At 50.9% G+C, this 20,997-nt stretch overlaps 1 protein-coding gene across 7 annotated transcripts in view; it reads left to right on the top strand.

Annotated features, from left to right (window-relative positions):
- The window catches only part of LOC118552031 (NHS-like protein 2), an 89,442-nt gene extending 70,529 nt beyond the window's left edge, over window positions 1-18,913 (top strand). For 4 of the 7 annotated variants that reach the window (XM_078064445.1, XM_078064447.1, XM_036118229.2 and 1 more), the window contains exons 3-8: window positions 120-247; window positions 555-750; window positions 2,606-2,737; window positions 3,958-6,285; window positions 7,958-8,090; window positions 8,913-18,913. In XM_078064445.1, coding sequence (XP_077920571.1) covers window positions 120-247; window positions 555-750; window positions 2,606-2,737; window positions 3,958-6,285; window positions 7,958-8,090; window positions 8,913-9,237 — 3,242 coding nt within the window. In that variant the 3' untranslated portion in view covers window positions 9,238-18,913. The remainder of the gene's footprint in view (window positions 1-119; window positions 248-554; window positions 751-2,605; window positions 2,738-3,957; window positions 6,286-7,957; window positions 8,091-8,912) is intronic. The other 3 variants (XM_078064449.1, XM_078064450.1, XM_078064446.1) reach the window with 2 other exon arrangements.
- Window positions 18,914-20,997: the final 2,084 nt, after the last annotated feature.

Genomic DNA, 20,997 nt, shown 5'->3' with positions numbered 1-20,997 from the left:
TAAAGAAACAAGGCAAGTCAGGCCTGGCAGCTAAAGCAGGAGCCCCAGCTTGCGGTCCTCTCCCAGCCCGGTGCTTGGCCGTGGCCCCTAGAGTGTGTATCCACTGTGCTGTTTTTCAGAAGAATATGAGGAACAGTACCCGGAGGCCAGACTTCTGGGGCAGACCTTCCGCTCTGCTGATGAGGCCCCTGAGCCCACTCCTAGCCCAAGGCCCCAGGCTGGCAGGCGTCTGGAGTTTGTGCTGATGGTGAGTTGCCTCTTCCTCCCACCTGTGAGAGCCAGCGTGGGCAGAGAGCTCTCTGCGCTCATTGACAGCGGCCCTCGAGCTGCGTACCTTACCCACCGGAAGCTGCTGCTCACCTCTGCTTGCCAGCAGAGCTACCCTGAGGCCCTGCCGAGATGGGCCCCACACAGCAGGTGTCTGGCCTGGCAGCCCGTCCACACTTTCCTGCCTACCAGACGAAGCCTCCGACCACCCTGTCTAGACAGCCATCCCGTGGGCACGGCTCATCCCGTCGGGAGCACACCCTTTCCATCACCTTCTTTCCCAACAGCCTACAAAACGGCAGCCGAGCAAGGATGAGACTACCACCCAGGGTGTGAGGGCCCCCGAGGCCTCCCTGAGCCTGTCTACCACAGCCGCCAAGCAAGCTGCCTGGAATAGCCCCTCCCCTCTGCCCATCCTAGAGGAGAAGCGGTGGCTTCAGCCTTGCTCCACGCACTCTGACATTGTGCCCATCAACATCTCTGGTAGAGTTGCTTAGCACCACCTCTGTTTGCTTCCCTCCATGCCAACTACAGACCATCCTCTCCAAATGCACTGGGTGCTGGGGGAGGGAGCGAGACTTTTCTCTGCTGCTGGCTCACCCTGCACTGTCAAGGTCATGGCTCTTGGCCGGGGGGGGGGGGGGGGGGGGGGGGGGGGAGGAATGGAGGCATGCAGGCGAGGGGGCTCTCACTGCTCTTTCTTCACTCTCTCCTGGCACTGCCACGCTAACCGAGCCCCTTTGAGAGCAAACAAATTCCTCTTAACAGAAAACGCTAGGACTCTGTGAATGTGTGGGCTCTTCGGAACGTCCGTGGGAACTTAAAGTTTGTGAGCTAGGTTTCGTTTGGGGAGAGAGAACTTCTTGTGCCAGAAGCCAGCTTGGTAGCACCCAGATAGGAGTCGGAGTCGAAGTGTGAGGTTTGTAGTGTTGGTGGTCAGAGGGAGGATCCCACCAGGGACACAGAGCTGGGGCCTCGTGGCACTCGCAGTAGACACTCGGTCTGCTAGAGAGGTGGGCTTCTTCACCTTGTGCGGCAAGTGTTTGAGAAGGGAAGTAATAGAAAGAGACCAAGGCAAATGCGGCTCGGCTGGCTGTGATTTGGGGGCACGGGGCACCCTAGACCATGCCCGTTATTAACTCATGCTCCACACTCCACCAGCTGTACGTGGAAGAGGAGGAGGGTCCGTCATTTCAGAAGGAGATAGGGCCAGCGACCTGATGAAATGAAGCCCTCCTAACTTAAAGGGACCAGGGGCCCCCTGGGAGCCAGCACTGGCCAGTGGTATGCTGGAGAAAAAGTTGCTGAAGGCCATGAGGGCAGGTCTGGCCACGTGTGGTAGCGCTCCCTGAATATGGGGGCATTCGGCGCCACCCGCATCCCCTCGGCAAATCAGAGGCAGAGCTCAGAGCCTAGGGAGATGCACCAGGAGGAATGAGGGCCGGGAAGAGACTCGCCAAGTGAAGGCGGGCGCTTTGTCTTTAAACTTCCACCTTACTCTCAGTGAGCCTGGCCCTGAGTTTTGCCCGCAGAGCCCCTTGCTGGGGGCAGGGTGGGCAGTGGGTTACATATGCAGCCACGGGGCCGAGAGGGGAGGGTCTGGTGAGCCCGCTGTCGCTGCGGAATGAGAGACAGCGCGGGGAACAGCGTGCCTCACCCCACCCCTGCCCCAGCAATTCCCCTGGAGCAAAGACTGACCCAGGGTTTCGAGAGAAATAGATCTCAATCACTACACAGGGGTGAACGTTGATAAAATGTGATCAGGTGACTGGAGGACAGACTAGCAGGCTGCTTCCTGGATGGTGGGGGGCCAGTGGGGCAGCTTCTTGGAGGCCCTGTCCTTACTGGCCCATACAAAGGCTTTCTTTGAGAAACGATTACAATCAAGCAACATCTAGTCTCAACCTGTCTCTCTACTCCGGTGGTTCTCACCCCGGGCTGCACATCTGAATGATCAGTCATCCGGGGAATTCAAGAAAAATGTTTCTATCGGGGTCCTACAGCCCAAGATTTCAGTGTCCTTGATGGGGTTCAGATACTAGGGTTTCAAAAGCTGCTCAGTTGGATTTGATATGCAGCCAGGGTTGAAAGCCCTGGCTCTCGGCCACCTAGGACTCGCAGGTGACCCAGGGTGCGACCTGTGAAAGCCCACATGTATGTCTTGGGGCTGCGGGTGCCCGGGGCCAAATTGGGAGGGATGAGGAAGAAGGGCCACTTGCCTGGACTCTGTTCATGCTCATCGCTACTGCCATCATCCCCTCTGTGCACCTCAGACTGATTTCCACTGTGCTATAAACAGAAACCAGGATGCACCCAAGTGTCTTTATTTTGGCTACAGGGCAACAGTTTGATAAACACGCAAGTTTGCGACACTCGTTGTTTAACACAGAGACAGCCGTGAACCCCAAATCCACCCTGAGGCGGAGGCGGACCATTATTGGATTCTCTAACTTTTCCCAGCGAGACCAAGGTGACCCCACCACAGCTGATGCCCCAGACCCTTCCCCTTGTTCACTTCTACCAGCCCTGCCCCCCAGGAATAATTCAGAGTGCGTGCATGTGCGTGTGCGTGGGGGGGGGCTTTGGATGTCCTAAAAAAAAAAAACCCATGTGGTAATTAAGGATAACCAAGGGCCCTTTGTCAAGAGCGTCAACTGAATATGGAAAGCAGGTTTCCCAGGCTAATAAATTCATTATGTTATTGTTTCCCATTCTACATGGAATATAGCCGTATGTGTCAGATTTAGGCAAATAGATCAAGGCAGGAATCATCATGAAAAGCACCATCCTAACAGAACCATTACTGCTACTAAATGGAGGCCAGCCAAAGGGCGCAGACCAGAGAGATGTGGATGCGAGTCCCGGCCTCTCCACTTACTAAAACCATGAGGCCTTGGCCAGTTTGCATCACCTCTCTGAGCCTCAGCGCCTTCATCTGTAAATTGGGGATAACAACACCAAGCTGGCGGAGTTGTGCGGATTAGAGCTGTTACATGTAATGGGCCTACCATGCGCCCGGTGCATAGTGGGTGTTCAACGAATGGTGGTTGCTCTTATAAATTTATTATAGTCGTAGCAGCAATAATGTGACAGTAAGGATTGTTGTGGATGAGAAAACCTTTGGGGATTTTGGACATCGGAATTGTTTCCCCACATCTGTGGGTCATCCCAAGTCCCTCGCGTGTGGCAAAGCTAAAAAGGGCCAGGTGCCAGAAACGCAACCAGGCTCTGAACTTGCCGCCCGTGGCATCCTCCAGATTCATTGCCGGGGCTGGAAGTCCCACGGCGCTGTCCTTTGGCAGGTCCACAGCCCCCGCTCTCGTCTCAGGAGAGGAGGAGCACTGAGGTCTGGGATCGTTCGTGAGCCTGGGCTGAAAGCTCGGGGGGAAAAAAAAAAATCCAGGTAGCCCCACACGCCACTTGAGCTCTAAAAGGAATAATTAAAGCCGGCAAGGCTTTGGCAGCCTCCTGGACAATTCAAGGGCAAGGCACCCCGTGACTCACCATGTGGTGATGGGCAAGGACCCAACTTCCCCAGCATCCTCATCTCGGGAGAGGAAGAACCAAGGAATCCTGACCAAGCTGTTGGCAGATGCTTCTTGGCAAAACTTTGGTGCACCTGTCTCGAGACGAGGACCTCAAGGGGGATCCCTGGCGGCAGCACTAACTCTCTGTGTTTACCTTCCCCAGGTCACGGCAACAGGCCGGCCGGCAGCGTGGCCCGCACCGCCACCTCGGACATCAGGCCCAGTCATTCGGCCCCAGAAGGTGTGCATGGAAGAGTGGCAGTTGGTCAGGAAGTTCAGTTCCCAAATCTCACCTCCCCAGGACTGAGGAGCCCTTCTAGTGACCCGGAGGAACCGCTCCAAGTGCGCGGTGTCACCAAACCCCCGGGCATGGAGAGCATAGGAATGGTGTACAGCGTCCCCAGTTCTTGCAACGGGCCGACAGAATCGACATTCTCTGCTTCCTGGAAGGGAGATACTTTTACCTACATGACTCCAAGTGCCGCCAGCCAGAGCAATCGAGTGGGTGAAAACGGAAGAGATCCTTCCTCGGGCAACGCTTGGGTCCCTCTGCACGCGCTGCCGCCTCTAGTTCCTAAGGAGGCCGCTACCCTCCTTGTCACTCGTGATAACCCTGCAGGATGCAGTGGGTCAGCTGGCTACTCTGAGCACCCTACTCAACGAAGACAAGCATCAGAGCGACCCTCCAAGATCGGCCTCCTCACCAGTGGTACCTCAAGGCTGGAGACAGGCCCAGGGGGGTCCAGCAGGTTCCGGGAGCGGTCTCTGTCTGTGCCCACGGACTCGGGTGCCGCGGATGTGGACTACAAGGAGGAACAGAAGGCCAGTGAGGCCTGCGCCCTGCCTTACGCCAGTACGAGTTCTGAGGGCAGTAACAGTGCCGACAACATCGCCTCCCTTAGCGCCCAACAGGAGGCCCAGCACAGGAGGCAGAGATCCAAGAGTATCTCGCTCCGGAAGGCCAAAAAGAAGCCGTCCCCACCCATGCGCAGTGTCTCGCTGGTCAAAGATGAGCCAGCCCTCTCGCCGGAAGGTGGGTCAGCGCTGCCCAAGGACCAGAGGCCCAGGAGCCTCTGCCTCTCCTTGGAACACCAAGGACGTCCCTCATCCCACCCCGATGCTCAGGGTCACCCAGCTGTGCCAACCGTCAAAGATCCGGAAGGTACACAACTCTCCCAGCACTGGTATCTGGCTGACTGGAAGTCCGGCGACACCTACCAGTCCTTGTCCAGCTCCAGCACTGCCACCGGCACCACGGTCATCGAGTGCACCCAAGTTCAGGGCAGCTCAGAGTCTCTCGCCTCCCCTTCCACGTCCAGAGCCACGACACCTTCCCAACTCTCCATCGAGGTGGAGGCCAGGGAAGTATCCTCCCCAGGAAGGCCCACCGGGCTGATGTCACCCTCCAGTGGATACTCCAGCCAGTCGGAGACACCAACGCCCACCGTCTCCATGTCCTTGACCCTGGGCCACCTGCCCCCTCTGAGTGGCGGCGTCCGGGTGCGTCCGGTGGTACCCGAGAGGAAGTCGTCGCTGCCTCCGACCTCACCGATGGAGAAACTTTCCAAGTCTCGGCTGTCGTTTGACCTGCCGTTGACCTCTTCAGCCAACCTGGATCTGTCCGGGATGAGTATCTCCATCCGGACCAAAACCAAGGTGAGCCGACATCACTCAGATACAAATTTTGGGGCCAAGCTGGCCCAGAAAACGAGCCCCAACCAGCCCGTCATGCCCATGGTCACTCAGTCCGACCTCCGTTCCGTGCGCCTGAGGTCAGTCAGCAAGTCTGAGCCGGAAGATGACATCGAGAGCCCGGACTATGCTGAGGACACAGGAGCGGAAGTCTTCACCTTGCCAGAGAGAAAGACGAAACCCCCCATAGCCGAGAAGCCCCCCGTGGCCCGAAGGCCTCCGAGCTTGGTCCACAAGCCACCATCGGTCCCCGAGGAGTACACACTCACCTCGCCGACCTTGGCTATGACCCCCAAGAGCTCAATGCAACACACGCGGCCACTCCCTCAAGACATCTACACGGTGGTGCGGAAACCAAAGCCCTCCAGCTTCCCCGAGGGCAGAAGCCCCGGGGAGCCGCCAGCGCCCTCGTCTCTCGCTTTCACACCTTTTGCCAGTTCCTCTGGTGCTTTCTTCTCAGGAACACAGCAACCTCCCCAGGGCACCACGGAGGACGGGGGCCCCAAGGCGAGAGCCCTGCCTGAAAGAATCAGCCTCCAGAGCCAGGAGGAAGCGGAGAGAAAGAAAGGCAAGATCCCACCTCCCGTCCCCAAAAAGCCCAGCGTGCTGTACCTGCCTCTCACCTCACCCACGGCTCACATGGAGGCGTACGGGGCCGAACCGAGGCTGCCTCTCAGCCCCATCATCACCCTGCAGGAAGAAGCCAAGGGTCCCCCCACCAGTGACCACCCGCAGTCCCCTGGTACGAGGACGACTTCACCACTGCAGGCCGAAGGTGAAAGGGAGGCAAGTCCTCTAGGTTAGTAAACTGCTGGCTTTTCCTTTCAATCCCAGGAAAGATGACGGTGAGCATAGAGTGCCAGAGACGGAAGCAGATGCCCCCCAATAATGATCCTGAGTCCAGGACAGCCGGGTCAGTAGGAGGCATCTCTTGAGGGTTGGGGTTCTTCCAAAGAGGCCTCGCTGCCCTTGGGATCAGGAGCGACCCAGGCAGGGATGGATCTCCAAGGCCCACTTTGGGCCGGTCCACCCTGGAACCCCCAAGGACTGAGAGAATAAAATCAAACTAGGTCTTAGCACCCTAGGACCTTAGGAGCCCATCTGCCTAGTCAGGCACGCATCCCCCGCCCTAGGAACTCTCTCTCTGCCTCATTGGACAGCACTTTTCTCTAGCCACACTGAATTTAGTTTCACGCACGGGACTCAGTACCCTCCCAGGCTGAGTTCCCGTGCGACGGCCCGCTCGCAGGCTTCTGAAACAATAGCATAGGTTTCCAGCGGCACCCTTTCTTAGTGCTTTCTAGAGGAAAGGGCGCTCACTTGCTGGGATTCTTTGAGGCTGGCTCTTCCCAGGACAATAAGACTAGGCTAGATAATGTTTCTCGTCCTTTTTGGGGGTCTTTTTTTTTTTTTTTCATGCCCCTTTCTTGTTTCCATTGCGGTCAAATGCACCTAACGTGAAATTTACCATCTCCAGAGCGCTCTTCATCTTGCAACACTGAAGTCTGTACCCATTAAACAATAACTCACCACCGTTCCCTCCCCCTAGCCGCTGGCAACCACTCTTCTACTTTCTGTCTCTATGAATTTGCCTCTCTCTAGGGAGCTCGTGTAAGTGGAATCACACCGCACTGGTCTTTTGTGGACCGCCTATTTCACTTAATAGATTGTCCTCCACATCCATCCGTGTTTCTCATCCTTTTTTTGAACCCTTAACACCAAACATCAAATTCTTATCACCTCCCTGGGGCACCTGGGTGGCTCCATCACGGTTTCTGTTCAGGTCATGATCCTGAGATGTTGGGGTCCTGGGGTCAAGCCCCACATCGCATCGTCGGGCTCCTTGCTCAGTGCAGAGTCTGTGAGTCTGCTTGTCCCCCTCCCTCCCCCTCAGCTCCTCCCTCACCCCATGCTCTCTCTCTCTCTTCCTCTCTCAGATAAATAAGTAAAATCTTAAAACAAAACAAAACAAAAAAACATCATCTTATGACCTTCCTTAAGCTGATTTGGACTTTCAACAGAAGTTAAATCATAGGGACTAGAACAGGCAAACAAATCAAAGCCCACAGGTAATTTTAGAATATGCTTTGTCAAACTCCACAGGCTCCCTCTGAGATTCAGATAGGTCCTGCTCCCACCTACTGGTTGAGTCATTGCTTTAGATTACTGTCAGCTTTTTTGATTTTTAAAAATGATGCATTCAAAGCAAGAAAATGCTCTGGCAACCTGTTGTAATGGAAAAGGCATGAGAAAACAAGGACCCATGCTGATCTTCACCACTCAGGCCACCTTGGCCAAAACATGAATCTTCTGAACATCGTGTTCCTCTGCAAAATGGAGACATTAAGGGTCTCTGCCCAGCAGTCCTTTCAGACTTGCTTTGAACATCAAATGAGGTACACGGGTGAGAATGTGCTTTGTCCTAACTCCTGTGGGCCAAGTATTTAATTCCTTCTGGTTCTTACGCCTAGGGAGCTCTGCAGAACCAAGCACTGAAGAAAAAAGTGTAATCAGCGATAAAACAGCCGAATGGATCGCCGAAGACGATGAGGACGTGTTTGTGGCTTCTCGCACAACGGAAGATTTGTTTACTGTGATACACAGGTCTAGACCCATTTTCTTAATTCCTAACGTCTCCTTAATGCCTTCCCTTTTGAGCCCTCTAAGCAGCCATGAGCACTGAAGCTGGAGACTAAGTGCAGATACCCACACATGGGAACGGCAGTGCCAGGCCTCGCAGATGCAGTTCGCTGACATCTTTGGGTGACGTGGAGGAGGGGCCGGGAAGGGAGGACCAGGTGCCGAGTGAGAGGCCCCTCGTCTCCTAGCAACCGCAGGCCTATTGTGGCTCCATCTGCTCTCTGCAGCTCTGTCTACAGACAGAGACATTTAACCCTTCACAGCATTCCTTGTACCAAACCCATCTCAGCAAGAAGCGCGGTGGGGCACGGAGCCGGGTGTCAGAGCAGGAACGTAGGCAAAGGGGGACCGGACGGGGACCCCCGTTCTTGGACAGGGGCACAGAGCAGGGGCTTGGTGGTGAGAAAAACTAGAAAGAGCCCAGTTGTCAGGGCTGCGGGAGGGCCCGTTCCCTCGGGCTCTCTTGAATCCGAGTCACCGAGCTACAAGCCTTGACTCCTTAAATTCTTCCTGGGTCCCAGAACCAGGGCATGGTCGAGCCTGCAGGCCCTCCAGCTGTGGGTATTGAAAGGAGGGTACAGGCAGGGAGCCAAACAGGGGACTCTGAGGACTTAGCAGCTAGTGAGAGAGAGAGAGAGAGAGAGCGCGCGCTGGTCAGCGCAACTGCTCGCAAGGCTGCTCCGTGAGGCTCCCAGGTCATGTCACTGGCCTTCAGGAAGTTATATGAAGCATTAGGAAAATGTCTGCCGCGTTGAATTCACTCAGAGCAAACTTTCTCTTATTTAGGTCCAAAAGAAAGCTGCTTGGCTGGAAAGAGCCTGGGGAGGCCTTTGCCGGCGGCGGCAGACCAAGCTCGCATTCGCCAGTAAAGAACCCGGCTGATTCTCCAGTCGGTGAGTCAGCTACCCCTCCCGGGTCAAGCGGCGGTGCCAATCTAGATGCTGGCAGAAACGATGACTTCAAGGCCTTGCTACAGAAGAGGGGAAGCAAGGCGACTCCAAAGTCCCGCCCCTCGGCAGCCGAACTGCTGAAGACCACTAACCCACTGGCTCGGAGAATTATTGCACAATTTTCAAAAGACTACGAAACCACCGATAACCCCAGTACCTAAGGCCCGGGTTCAGCAAACAGGGTTTAGTCACCAGACTTGAGTAGACGAAGGGGAAGAGAAAGGGTTTGAAAAAGGAGTCGTGGAAATAACAGAAGAGCCTACTTGTCCTTTCCATTCATTCACCCCCTGGACAGCAGGAGAGAGGCCACTCGACCTAGAACTGAAATCATCAGGCACTTTAATCACCTTCGGACATTTCGCATTGTCATACGTGTAACGATCTTGCCATTACTGACTACAGATTTTCGCCTTCTTTCCCCCCAGTGCTGTGCCCTGAGGAGAAATTCTCAGGCGCAAGGGCACCTGTGCTGTCTTTTCGGTCACTGACCGGGCTGCTCCGTCCCTGACTCCTGTCACCGAGGGGCACAGTGTGGGGGCCGACTGGGGCTGCCGAGACTGGGGGTTTTCCGATTATTCACTTTCCGGGCAAGGCCTTGATGGCCCTGTGTAGAGAAGCAGAAAGACTCTGAGGCCTCTTCAAACCACAGTCTTGCTCTCCGAAGCCCCCCTCAGAGAGGTTTGCGGGTGTACACTTATTTCAGCATGGGGTTGATTGGCTGGCTTTTGTCATGCAAAATATGAATGTGACTCTGTCTTGAAATTCATGCCTTTTTCAGTTGGATTGTCTACGCGGAGAACAGGGTGATGAGTTCCGATAAACATGTAGACCCCCCCTCCCCCTTTAGCTAGGAAAAGTCAGGACTGGGTTGCTTTGGATGAACCAAGTTCAGCCAGCAAACGAGGCAGCCATGCGTTCTCTCAGATCTAGCCGAGGCAACTCGCACGCGCGCGTGCGCCGTGACATTCTCCAAGGGTCTGTCCACAATGAGAGCTAGGATCGGTGCCCAGCTCAGGCTGCATTCTAAGAACCCTCGTTTCATTTGCATATAACCTTCATTACAGGAAGTAATTAGCTGAAGGAACAGCATCAAAGGCTCAAGGAGGAGAGAAAGTAAGTGTAACTTGTCCACCTCCATTCAGTTTAGATTGTGGTTTGTGGTTGCTTTTGTTTGGGTTAAAGGAGGTCTTATTCTGTTCCCAAACCGAGAATGTATGGACTAAAAAAGGATATATCCAAAACCTAAAAGCCTGCCTTGCAAGTTGCTGTGGCCCATAACATACACACACACACACACACACACACACACACACACACACACAAAGGGCTAATTTTTTTTTTTTTTTTTTGGCCATTTAGGTTCCACCTTGTGACCAACTTTCAGTTAACTATGCTGTGGGGGAGTGGATGGTCTGGGGAAAATAGGGTGCTGACAGAGCCCCAGAACAATCCCTGTGACCCCCCTCCCACAAACACACAAGCTTATAGGCACTAACTATTCTTGTCAGTTCAATTTTCTAAACAGGTCAAGAGCAGTGATTCATTTGATTTTCGTATGTCTGGTCGCTGGGAGGTTGGGGGGAAAAAACAGACGACGCATTGAACAGAAACTGGCTGACCAGTCATGGAGGGTTAATTGTCCACGTTCCCAAGAAGGGAAAAGAAAAGTCAAAGGAAATTGTAGCCTGCTTCCTGGACCCCTTCCTCCTTCACCACTGCCATCCCCCCACCAACGGATTCATTGGCCAACCTCCTGGAGGCTGCAAAAACTGCCCCAGAGACAAGCAGTTCTTGATTTTGATAGGCCGCCTTGTTCACCAATGAGAAGCAAGCTCTTAGCTCCAGGGCCCACACTCTAGCAGGCAGAGCAGCTGAAAAGCTACCCTGAGAGCTGAGGAGACTCGGAAGCCGCTTAGAAGCCTTCAGCCTAGGCCCTGGGTTGGTACAGTTCTGAATTCCGGACTTCTGAGTACAGGCCGGCCTCACCAACTTCTGCGCGATCCGCACTTGCCCCTGGTTTAGGCAGAGGCCACTTAAAGTAATAAGCCGCGAGAACCCAGTTGCTTTCGAAAGCATCCCAACTATTTGGTTCGAAGGCCCTGATCGAATTTCAGGGGGTTTGCCTGACATCAAATAGACTCATTCCTGGCCTGAATTTACATACGAATGCCACACTCGTCTGCCCCAGCCTCAGCATTCCAAAAGACAGAAATATTTTCCTCCGTAGGGAAGTGAAGGGGTGTTTGTGCTTTGGCCTAACAAAAGTGAAAGGCTTCCAGGGCCTTCTCCTGGGGAAGCACTTTGAACAGCTCAACTCTGAAGCCGAATACGAGACTCACATAGTATAGGATTTGTTACTTTTGCTGATTTTTCTGGAAGCTTCTCGTTTGCTACTTCTAGTGGGTTTCGCCTCTCCGCTCGCCTTGCTATCTCTGGTGGTTTTCCCAAAAGGTTCTAAAGCTGAATGACCGGACACCTTTATGTTTTAACGTTTCCTTGAGTCTTGCTTTCCTCTATGGTAGTCTGTATACCTGGGATTTTTATAACGTCTTCTGCATCATTATTATGGCCCTGAAATTCCCGGTGGTGTTTCTCATTAGCACAAGAGGATTTGGGGCAGTGATTGTATGGCCAGAGGGAACACCGAGGACTAGAAATGTTCCTTTAATATTTTGCAGCAGGGGACCTAATCCCAAACAAACAGCCAGACTGTAGAATTTGTTAGTCATTGAGGACCGTAAGACCAAACATCTTTCCTGCTCTTAACACTCAACATCTCTCACCCCTGTGATTATCATAACACCAGCTCTCTCTCCCACCGAGGCACACAGCACGGTGTTTGCTTCCTTGTACCCCTACTTGCTAAGGCTAGAGAAGACAGGCTGCAAGCCCCTCCAGGCAGGCTTTCAGAGAACCTCCTGCTGCCTCTGTTACTTGTGCAGATAATAATGATAACAGGTTTTGAAGGTGGAAATCAGAAGGGGTTCAAGTGAAATGAAGTTGGCCCCAGGAGGTCAGCTTCCATTTCAAGTTGTTTCCATCCTTCTGGTTTGCTCTGATTCCAGCCAGTAGCAGCAGGTGGCTCTGCTAGGCTGACCTCAGTCTAGTCACGAGTAAAGAGAGTCATCCCCAGGATTGGTTAATGGGTAGCTAAGAGTGCTTTGCTCTAGGTGGGTGTTGATTACGTATTTGTGGTTCAAATGTTGAGGGGAGAGAGCAAGCCATTCTTGGTACAACAGGAAGCCTCGTTGGTGCCTCCCCTCCTTTGCCTGCCTCATCTCTCTCCTGGGCCTCCCACCGGGCCCCAGCTTGTCCCTCAGCCCCAACTCCCATGACCTGCATCCCTAGCCTATCGCATACCCTTTCAGGAGGCGGGACCACAGGCAGCGAAATAGTTCACCTTAGCCTAATGACCACAAGTCGACCAGTTGGTCCGAGGGCATTACTTCGAGTGTGCAAAGATGGAGGAGATTCTACAAGGCTGACAATGCCCATTTCACCGGACATCCATCTTAATTAACTCTCTAGATGACACGGATCAGCTCATGATCCCACTGTACCTGTCTGTCTGAGCAGATGTGTCCATGCACCTGCCCTCTTCCTCACAAACAAATCATCCCCTAAAAAAAGACGAGTTCATGGCCAGGGCTCTGTTCCTCACCAGAGGAGTAGCCTTCCATCTTCACCAAGTGTGTAAACACAGTAGAAAGCTTTCACTGTAATCGGATCTGCCAGGGCCAGGACCAGACTGAGGTGAATGAGGCGCCCGCTCTCGGGGCCGCGCCGTGCCTTACCCTCGGGCCAGCCCTGCTCTTTGCACTCTATAAATATCAGTTTATCTTCTTCCCGAGCGCAAGTGTGGTTCCTCCAATAACTCCCTATCTGCCGTTGCCCCAGATATCTTATTACCATCTCTTTTTCCACTGCTCTCAACCTTTGTATGCCTATACATCAGAGAGCCTTCAATATGATCAGAAGACATGGTTGATTTCCAAGTAACCTGCTCCGACTGGCAAGTCAGCCCCCATTTCGGTAGGGATGCAGACAGGGGCAGCCCTTCAGCAAGATCGTGGATAAGTTGGAGGCCTGCCACTGGGACCCTCTCTCTCCTCTTTCTGCTCCATGTTCCCCAGACCTTGATTCCCAGAACCAACCCTCCTGAGTGCCTCTTCGTTTGTTCTCCTCACTCAGAAAAACATGCTCTCAGGAAAGAGATGAAGTCCTTTACTTGGACATTGTAAGGCTTAATGCTACCTTTTTTGAGGGTCACTTGCATTGTAACAGGGGAAAAGCCTTAAGCCAAAGGAATTGAAGTTCTACTTGTAGAATGTTAGGCACTGATTAGTTGCCGAAGTGTATTTTTCACCACGGAATGGCCAAATTCCCTGACAGCTAACTCCAGAAGACAGAAAATGCTGTAGTCTCCTGCAATTATTTTATCACATTGCCGGTGGTTGGCTACATAGTCCTGATCCCCAGTGCTGTCCTCTTGGACAAGGGACCAAGGGACCACATCTACCAAGAGACTCTCGGAAATGGCTCCCGAAAGGCCGAGATCCTCGCTATTGTACAGTGACGTTTTTACACGAATGGAAGTCATACTAATCATTTTAGTAAAAGAACACAAGGCGTTAGGGTTTGTGAGACTGCGTCCTGTTCGTGAAAGGTGAAACTGTCCAATCAATGTCTGATCGATGTCGGTCGCCTGGTGTTGGTGGTGATTATTAAATTTCCCGGAGGTACAGCTTTACTGACCACAAGCCTCTGCTTCCCCTACCCTTATTTATGTTTTGTGCTATCACTTTCGCTTGGTGTGAGAGAGACCAGATCTCTGCCAGAGCACCCAGTCCCTCCGAACCCTTTGCTTGTGTTTCAGCTTTAAGTCATGAAGATATTAGGGATTTAAGAGGACAGGAGAGTGGGAAAGAGGTACAAACAGCTGCCTCCGTCAAAGGGCAGCAAGAATTGTAATTTAAACAATGACATGAAATAAAGTTCTAGAATATTCTGAAACAGACTTATATAGGGATACAGTAGTAAATGGTTAGCGACAAATATTTGAGGCGCTTTTAATAAGTGTAACAAAAATACTTTTGCATAAGTAATGGGTTGTGTGAAATACGTATATATGTTTGTTCAGCAAAGCCCAAAATCGAGGCCAGTGGTTCTCAGAGTGTAATCTCGGAACCAGCAGCAGCAGCCGCAGCCCTGGGATATGTATGTATGTATGTATGTATGTATGTGTGTGTGTGTGTGTATTCCAGCGACGTTACTTCGTCAAGCCCCTGAATCACTATAGCCACGACTATCCAAATGGTTCCAGCCTTTCCCGTCGTTTCTTCTGTCCTTAGAGTGATCAGTGTCTGGCCAAGTGATGTATATTTTCGTGTTGGTCAGGTATACATTTGTCTGGTGTTAAGAAACGATCAGATTGAATCAACGTACTTGCTTAACCTGCAAAACCCTTGATTTGACTTAGCCAGGACATCTGACCTGCTTAGAGGTTTGAATTTTTTTTTTTTTTTTTTTTGTAATTCACGAATAGGAAAAAGGAAGAAGTATTCTGTTTGTTTGGTATTGCCAACCCTTAAATACCTATCTTCACCGTGGTGGCTGCTCTCGACGAGGGCTCCGATTTTAAGATTTTGCCTACATAGTGGAATTTGATATCAACAAATCCACCAACAAAATCTGAACTGGAACAGCCAGTTAACCCCTCTCAGCTTCTCTTTAATGCCAAGCTTTATAGGAACTTATTCCTTATGTGGTGTTCAGCTTTTTTTTTATGTCCAATTTTATAAGATGTTATGCATGCGGACGCAGCATTGTGCTCATTGTATAAGTCACACTGAACTCATTTCTTCCTCTGTATGTATGATGGTGATGAAATATCAGTCTGTATGTCCTGACTTCTCCCAATCAACTGTAAATGACAAATCTTTTCATTAATTTTTAAATGAGATATATTAACTCTGGCTAGTAGTTAAAATTTTATTCTTTTTATTATGTTTCATTGCTACTCTTTTCTACCGACTCCAAAGCTTACTCTGGGGAATATTTCTTATTTCTACGTTGTTGTATTTCTCTTATTTCTATATTTATCTGTAGTCACGGAATGTTAGAACTGAAAGGGACCAACCTCTCATTTCACACATGAGGTCCAGAAAGGTCAAATAACTTAAACGAGGTCATGTACACAGTAGGAGGGTCTGGCCTCAATCCCAGGTCTCCTGCCTCTGGGCCCAGTGTGTTTTCATTTAAAGCACTGCATTTAGAGAGGACCCACGGCTGGCTTCTACTTTTACGACACATGAATTTCCCGGGTATTTCAGTGAACTAATTAGCTATGCTTTAAGGGAAAATGCTCAAGATTTCTTTAGTTGAATCTGAAGACAAATCTCATTTTCAATTTAGAAACATTCGTTTCCCCTCCAAATTCAGTATATGTTCCCTACTTTGTTTTTCCTAAGAGATGTTTGAAAAATGAATTTTTGTAGATCAAATTCTACTTTCTGGTAGAGAAGCGTCCTATGTGGGGGAATCTTCTGGCGACTTCTTTTGAAAAACAAAAAATCCAATGTCCCCTAATATCTCTACTTCTTTTTAGTGTGAACTTTTGTAATTGGTATTTATTTAAAGTAGGGCAAACCAGTATAGGCTTTCCTAGAATCTACTTTATCCTTCCCTTCTGAAACTTTATGAGATATTTTCAGACTGTTAGATGCTCATGAGATCCTTAGTTGTGTTCTAGAAACTTCACCTAACTTGATGTTATGTCAATTCCTGGGCTCAAACTCTATCTCCATCTTACCAGAAAATTACAGAATTCCCTAATCAGTACTGAGCTCTGCATGCATTCTCTTTTCTGGAACATTCTTTGCCTAGTGTGACTCTCTCTTTAGCTATTCTTGGGCTTCCTTCCATGGTTCATGCATACCTTACTATTCTGTGGAACTGCAGTCAGTGTCCCTTTAGGGCCATGCTAGTCACATGGAGTGGTATTTCCAGTTATTTTCATCGTTCCCTTGTTTCTACTGGACCTCCTCTGGTTTCCATTTTCAGGAATGCTCAGAGATTGGTGGGATCTTGACCCGGGGGGTTGACACGCTTTTTTGGCAAAGGGCCAGAGAGTTAGTACTTTAGGTTTTGGCGTCCACACGTGGTCTCTGTAGCATATTCTTCTTTGTCGTTGTTTCTTTTCTTCTTTGTTTTACCACACTTTAAAAATGTAGATACCATTCTTAGCTCTTGGGCCATAGAAAGCCCCAAGCTGGATTTGACCTGCTTGTCATAGTTTACTGACCCCTGGTCCGGACAATCTTCTGGGACAGGCATTTCTGTGACTGGCCCCATGTGATAACTAAATTGTATGCTGGATGATGGGGCTCGCTACCCTCCCACCTACTTACTACGCTGTCACACCAGTCTGCACAGAAGTGGGTGGAAAAGGGCTGCATATGTCAACCCATGACTCTTTAATGGGGTGCTCTTCATCATGGTCTTTCTTTCTCTCTTTCTCCCTGTCTCTCTGTCCCTCTGTCTCTCTCTCACTGACTACCTTGGTGTAGAAACCCTCATTCACTTTTCCAGACCTCCTGTCTTGGTCATCTAATGTGCCTCTTCTTCCTCGAGTTTAGGGTAAACTGGCAGGGAAGAACGGATTTCTGACTTTTCTTATTTCTTTTGTCCCATCACTGGTCTCCCAAACTGTGGCTGGGCACCCCTGCCCTGGATCATCTGGCCTGCCCTGCCCCATATTGTCATTGTGAGTTTAAGGCTGTCTCTGGAAAGTCTGGTGGCCCAGGCCATGAGGTTCCAGTCCAGTCTACAATTTCCTAGGAAAATCACCAGACCTCTTGGTTCCCATGGTTGGTTTTAAAACCCAGAATATCCATGTGTCCATTCTCTATAATGCCATTTGGATCTGTTCTAGACTTATTCCCAGCAAGAAAACCAACAAGGTATAGAAAGTATTCTGTGCCCACAGTGTTTACGTGCCTAAACCCCCTGCCTCTTGGGCCCCCAGGCCCCAGGATGGACTCCTTGGGATGCCCCATGCAGCACCACACCCAGCAAGCATGTGGCACACCACCGCCTCCTGTTTCCTGAACCTTTTTTTTTTAAAGATTTTATTTATTTATTTGCCAGAGAGAGAGGGAGAGAGAGACAGAGAGCAAGCACAAGCAGGGGAAGCGGCAGAGGGAGAGGGAGAAGCAGGCTCCCCGCTGAGCAAGGAGCCCGACGTGGGACTCGATCCCAGGACCCTGAGATCATGACCTGAGCCGAAGGCAGCCGCTTAACCCACTGAGCCACCCGGGTGTCCCTGCTTTCTGAACCTTTAAAAGAATTCCCTAGGGGCACCTGGCTGGCTCAGTCCATAGAGCATCTGACTTTTGATCTTGGGGTTGTGAGTTCAAGCCCCTCATCGGGCCTAGACCTTACTTTAAAAAAGAAGAAGAAGAAGATTCCCTAAAGTTTCCTCACAACTCTCTCCATCTCACTCCCATCTCTACTTCTCATGCCACCTGGGAGTCTAAAGCTCAGATTCGCATTTTCACATTTGCTCATAGAAGCACTGAGGGGCATGACTGACGAGGGCGGGTGCCTGAGCGTGTGAGCATGGTTTCTCCCCCGGGACTGTGAGGGCCCCATTGACTAATGTCTCTCTCTCTCTCTCTCTCTCTCTCTCTCTCTCTCTCACACACACACACCCACGCACTCACTCCGTCCAGTGTTCTCATCAGTTCTCTGGTCCAGGTCTACGTCTGGTCAAGGAGAAGGGGATGGTGTGTGGCTCCTGAGGCATTTCCTTTTTTCTTGTCTTTTGAAACCTTCTTTCGGCTGGTTTGTGCCGGCTTCTCTCAAGAAGCCATTTGAAGAAACTCCTCTGTGACAACTGTGGACAGGCTGACGTACAGAGCGCTAGGACTTTAATTCGATATGAACTCGGTCACTCAGACATACTTCTGAGGCTGCAGTTTTTCCTATCGAAGCAAATTGCCTCCTAGGACCTTTCGGCTTGCTTCCTGTCATTTGAGCCCAGGGATCTGCCCAGTTACTGAAAACTAAATTTTAAAAAGTCAGAGGCGTGAGTACCTTTCAGGATCTCCCTATGTGAAAACATCCATGAAACAGTTTCTTTCTGCCTTTGGTGTAAGATTGCCAGACTGCACGGAGCACTGGGTGTTGTACGCGAATAATGGATCGCGGAACACTGCATCAAAAACTAATGATGGAATGTATGGGGCCTAACAGAACATCATAATAAAAAAAATCAAAAAGAAGAAGATTGCCAGACTGAGGAAGGCAACCAGGCTTATGCCTTGAACTCTAAGACAGCGAAAGGGCTACACTTGCCAAAAGCAAAACGAGGAAGGAGGGTTGCCTAGTCCTACTGTGCATAAGTCAGCAGACAGACTTTTCTTACGTTAGCGTGCAGGGCTTACGAAGTGCCAACAACGCGCTAAAGAAAAATAAGGGAGACAGGAATTTACAGACCAGTATCCTAAACTGGAAGGCGGAGATAAAGCCATTCCCCCAGTGATGAGACAGTGTCCCTGAATAAAAATTTCAAGAAGCAGCAGAAACTAGGAGAGACCATCATCCCAATCCTTTTTAGAATTCTAACACAAAATGGAAGGAAGCCCTCTGTGGGGTGATATGACAAAGGGTTTTCCTTGTCTTTTCTTTCTTTCTTTCTTTCTTTCTTTCTTTCTTTCTTTCTTTCTTTCTTTCTTTCAGCATTCCATACTGGCTTGCTACCAGCAATTGAAGTGTATTCTTTATAAAGCTAGAGCTGTTTGTCTTCTCAGAATAAATTGTTTCTGTTAAAAATCATTTTCCGTTTCACCCTCTGGTTTTCATTGTAGCAGTGATGCCTTTATTCAGACACTAAGCCCAGGTCGCGAGCCTGTGTCACCGACCACACAAGTGTGGGGCCCACACACAGAGGGGCTGATTCTCACAAACCCCTGAGAGCCCAAAGCCCATAATGCAGGACATGGTGTCTTGCAGGCACCTGGCCCCCCCAGCGGTAAACCTAAGCTACCCAGGCAGGTAATTCGTGTTCAAGGACTTCGTCTCGGGGATTCAGATGCGACTGCTTATGGCAGCACCAAGGGGCCGCAGACGAGGCGGGGCTCTGGTGAAGTGGGCAGCCCGTTGCCAGGCTCCGGAGAGGAGGAGGTTGCCATAGCAACCGTGCTCAGGGCATGCACTCCCTCTTTGTTCTCTGGCTCAATGAAGCCATCCAGCAGGGCAGACCAGAGTGAGTCTGGGCTGGGGGCAAAAAAAAAAAAAAAAAAAAAACACCAGATGTGGCCCAGATCACTTCCATCCCTCAAAAAAGGGTGTGCTCCCACCATGCAGGTAGGGACAGCTATATTTCAGGGTCAACTCGCATCCGAAAGGAGCTTTGTTCTCTGTTCCCCACTGGCCCAAGTATGTAAAGCTGAGGCCCTTGCAGCCGACATCCTTGTCTCCCCAGGCCTTACGTTAGCTCATGTCCCCTGACAATACCAGGCTGTTCTTCCAAAAAGACACAACAGAGCTGGAAACAACCTAGAAGGCTCACAAGGGAAGGGAGAGGGGCCAAGGCAACTCTCAGAAAATGGTAGATGTTAGGATTGAAGATAAAGGCCAGAGACAGGCTGGCTGGAGGTGGGCCTTGTGGCAAGCAGTACCTCAGTGGGACCCTGTGGTTCTGAGTCTAGTAGTCATCCTGGCAGGGTCAGGGCCCCCTTGTGCTACCAGACCTTGAATTGGGGAAGCTTTTTAGGGACTAACCCACACTGACCAAACTCACCAAAGACATGTCAAAGGCAGGGTATGGTATATTAATTGACCAAGAAGAGAACCCACTTTTAAAGCACAGGTCATAGGGACACCTGGCTGGCTCAGTCACTAGAGAATGCGACTCTGCATCTTGGGGCTGTAAGTTCGAGCCCCACGTTGGGTGTAGAGATTGCTTCAAAATAAAATAAAATCTTGGGGCGCCTGGTTGGCTCAGTTGGTTAAGCGTCTGACTCTTGATCCCAGCTCAGGTCTTGAGCTCAGGGTCATGAGTTCAGGCCATGCCCAGTGTGGAGCCCACTTAAATAAATAAATAAATAAATAAATAAACAAACAAATAAAATCTTGAAAAAATAAAAAAAATAACATAGCACAGGTCATAAATAGGAAGACTGCAGGCTGGATTGAGCTCACACACACTGTCTGGAGTACACGATTTCTTTTTCAATTTTTTAAAAAAGATTTTATTTTATTGAGAGAGACAGCAAGTGTGCACACGAGTGGGGGGAGGGGCAGAGGGAGAGAGAGAATCTCTAGCAGACTCCCCGCTGAGTGCAGAGCCCCACGTGGGGCTCGATCCCACCACCCCGAGATCATGACCTGAGCCACAACCAAGAGTCACATGCTTAACCGACTGGGCCACCCAGGTGCCCCTCCCTGTTTTTCAATTTTTAAAAATTTAGGTGGGACACAATTTCTCCAGTTTACCTAGTCCCCCACCACTCCCTGTTGCAGTAAACCCAACCAGCTTCGTTCATTTATACTGCTTGGTACGTCCCTGAAGGCATTTGAGCCTGTGAACTTTGCATCAAGGTGTAGTTGTGGGTTGGGGTCCCCCCCAGGAAGCACTCTGGGGTGGAGTTTGGTGAGCAGGATGTTTATTAGGGAACACCCTAGGGATCGACATCTGTGGGAGAGAGGAAAGGAAATAGGCTTCAGTAGAAGGAGAAAGGGGCAGCAATGCAGGCGCCAAAGAGCCTCGGCAACCTCTGGCATCACACGGACCCATCAGAGTTGTCCCGCCCTGGGCCAAAGGCAGGCCTTCATACCCCTACTCCAGTGAGGGGGAGGAGCTAAGGGAGAAGCAGACACACCGCTGAGCAGGGAGTCCGATTGTGGGGCTCGCTCCC

This window comes from Halichoerus grypus, chromosome X, assembly GCF_964656455.1.
Source record: "Halichoerus grypus chromosome X, mHalGry1.hap1.1, whole genome shotgun sequence".
In the NCBI taxonomy this organism is placed as follows: domain Eukaryota; kingdom Metazoa; phylum Chordata; class Mammalia; order Carnivora; family Phocidae; genus Halichoerus; species Halichoerus grypus.
This window is presented reverse-complemented; position numbering and strand designations above follow the sequence as displayed.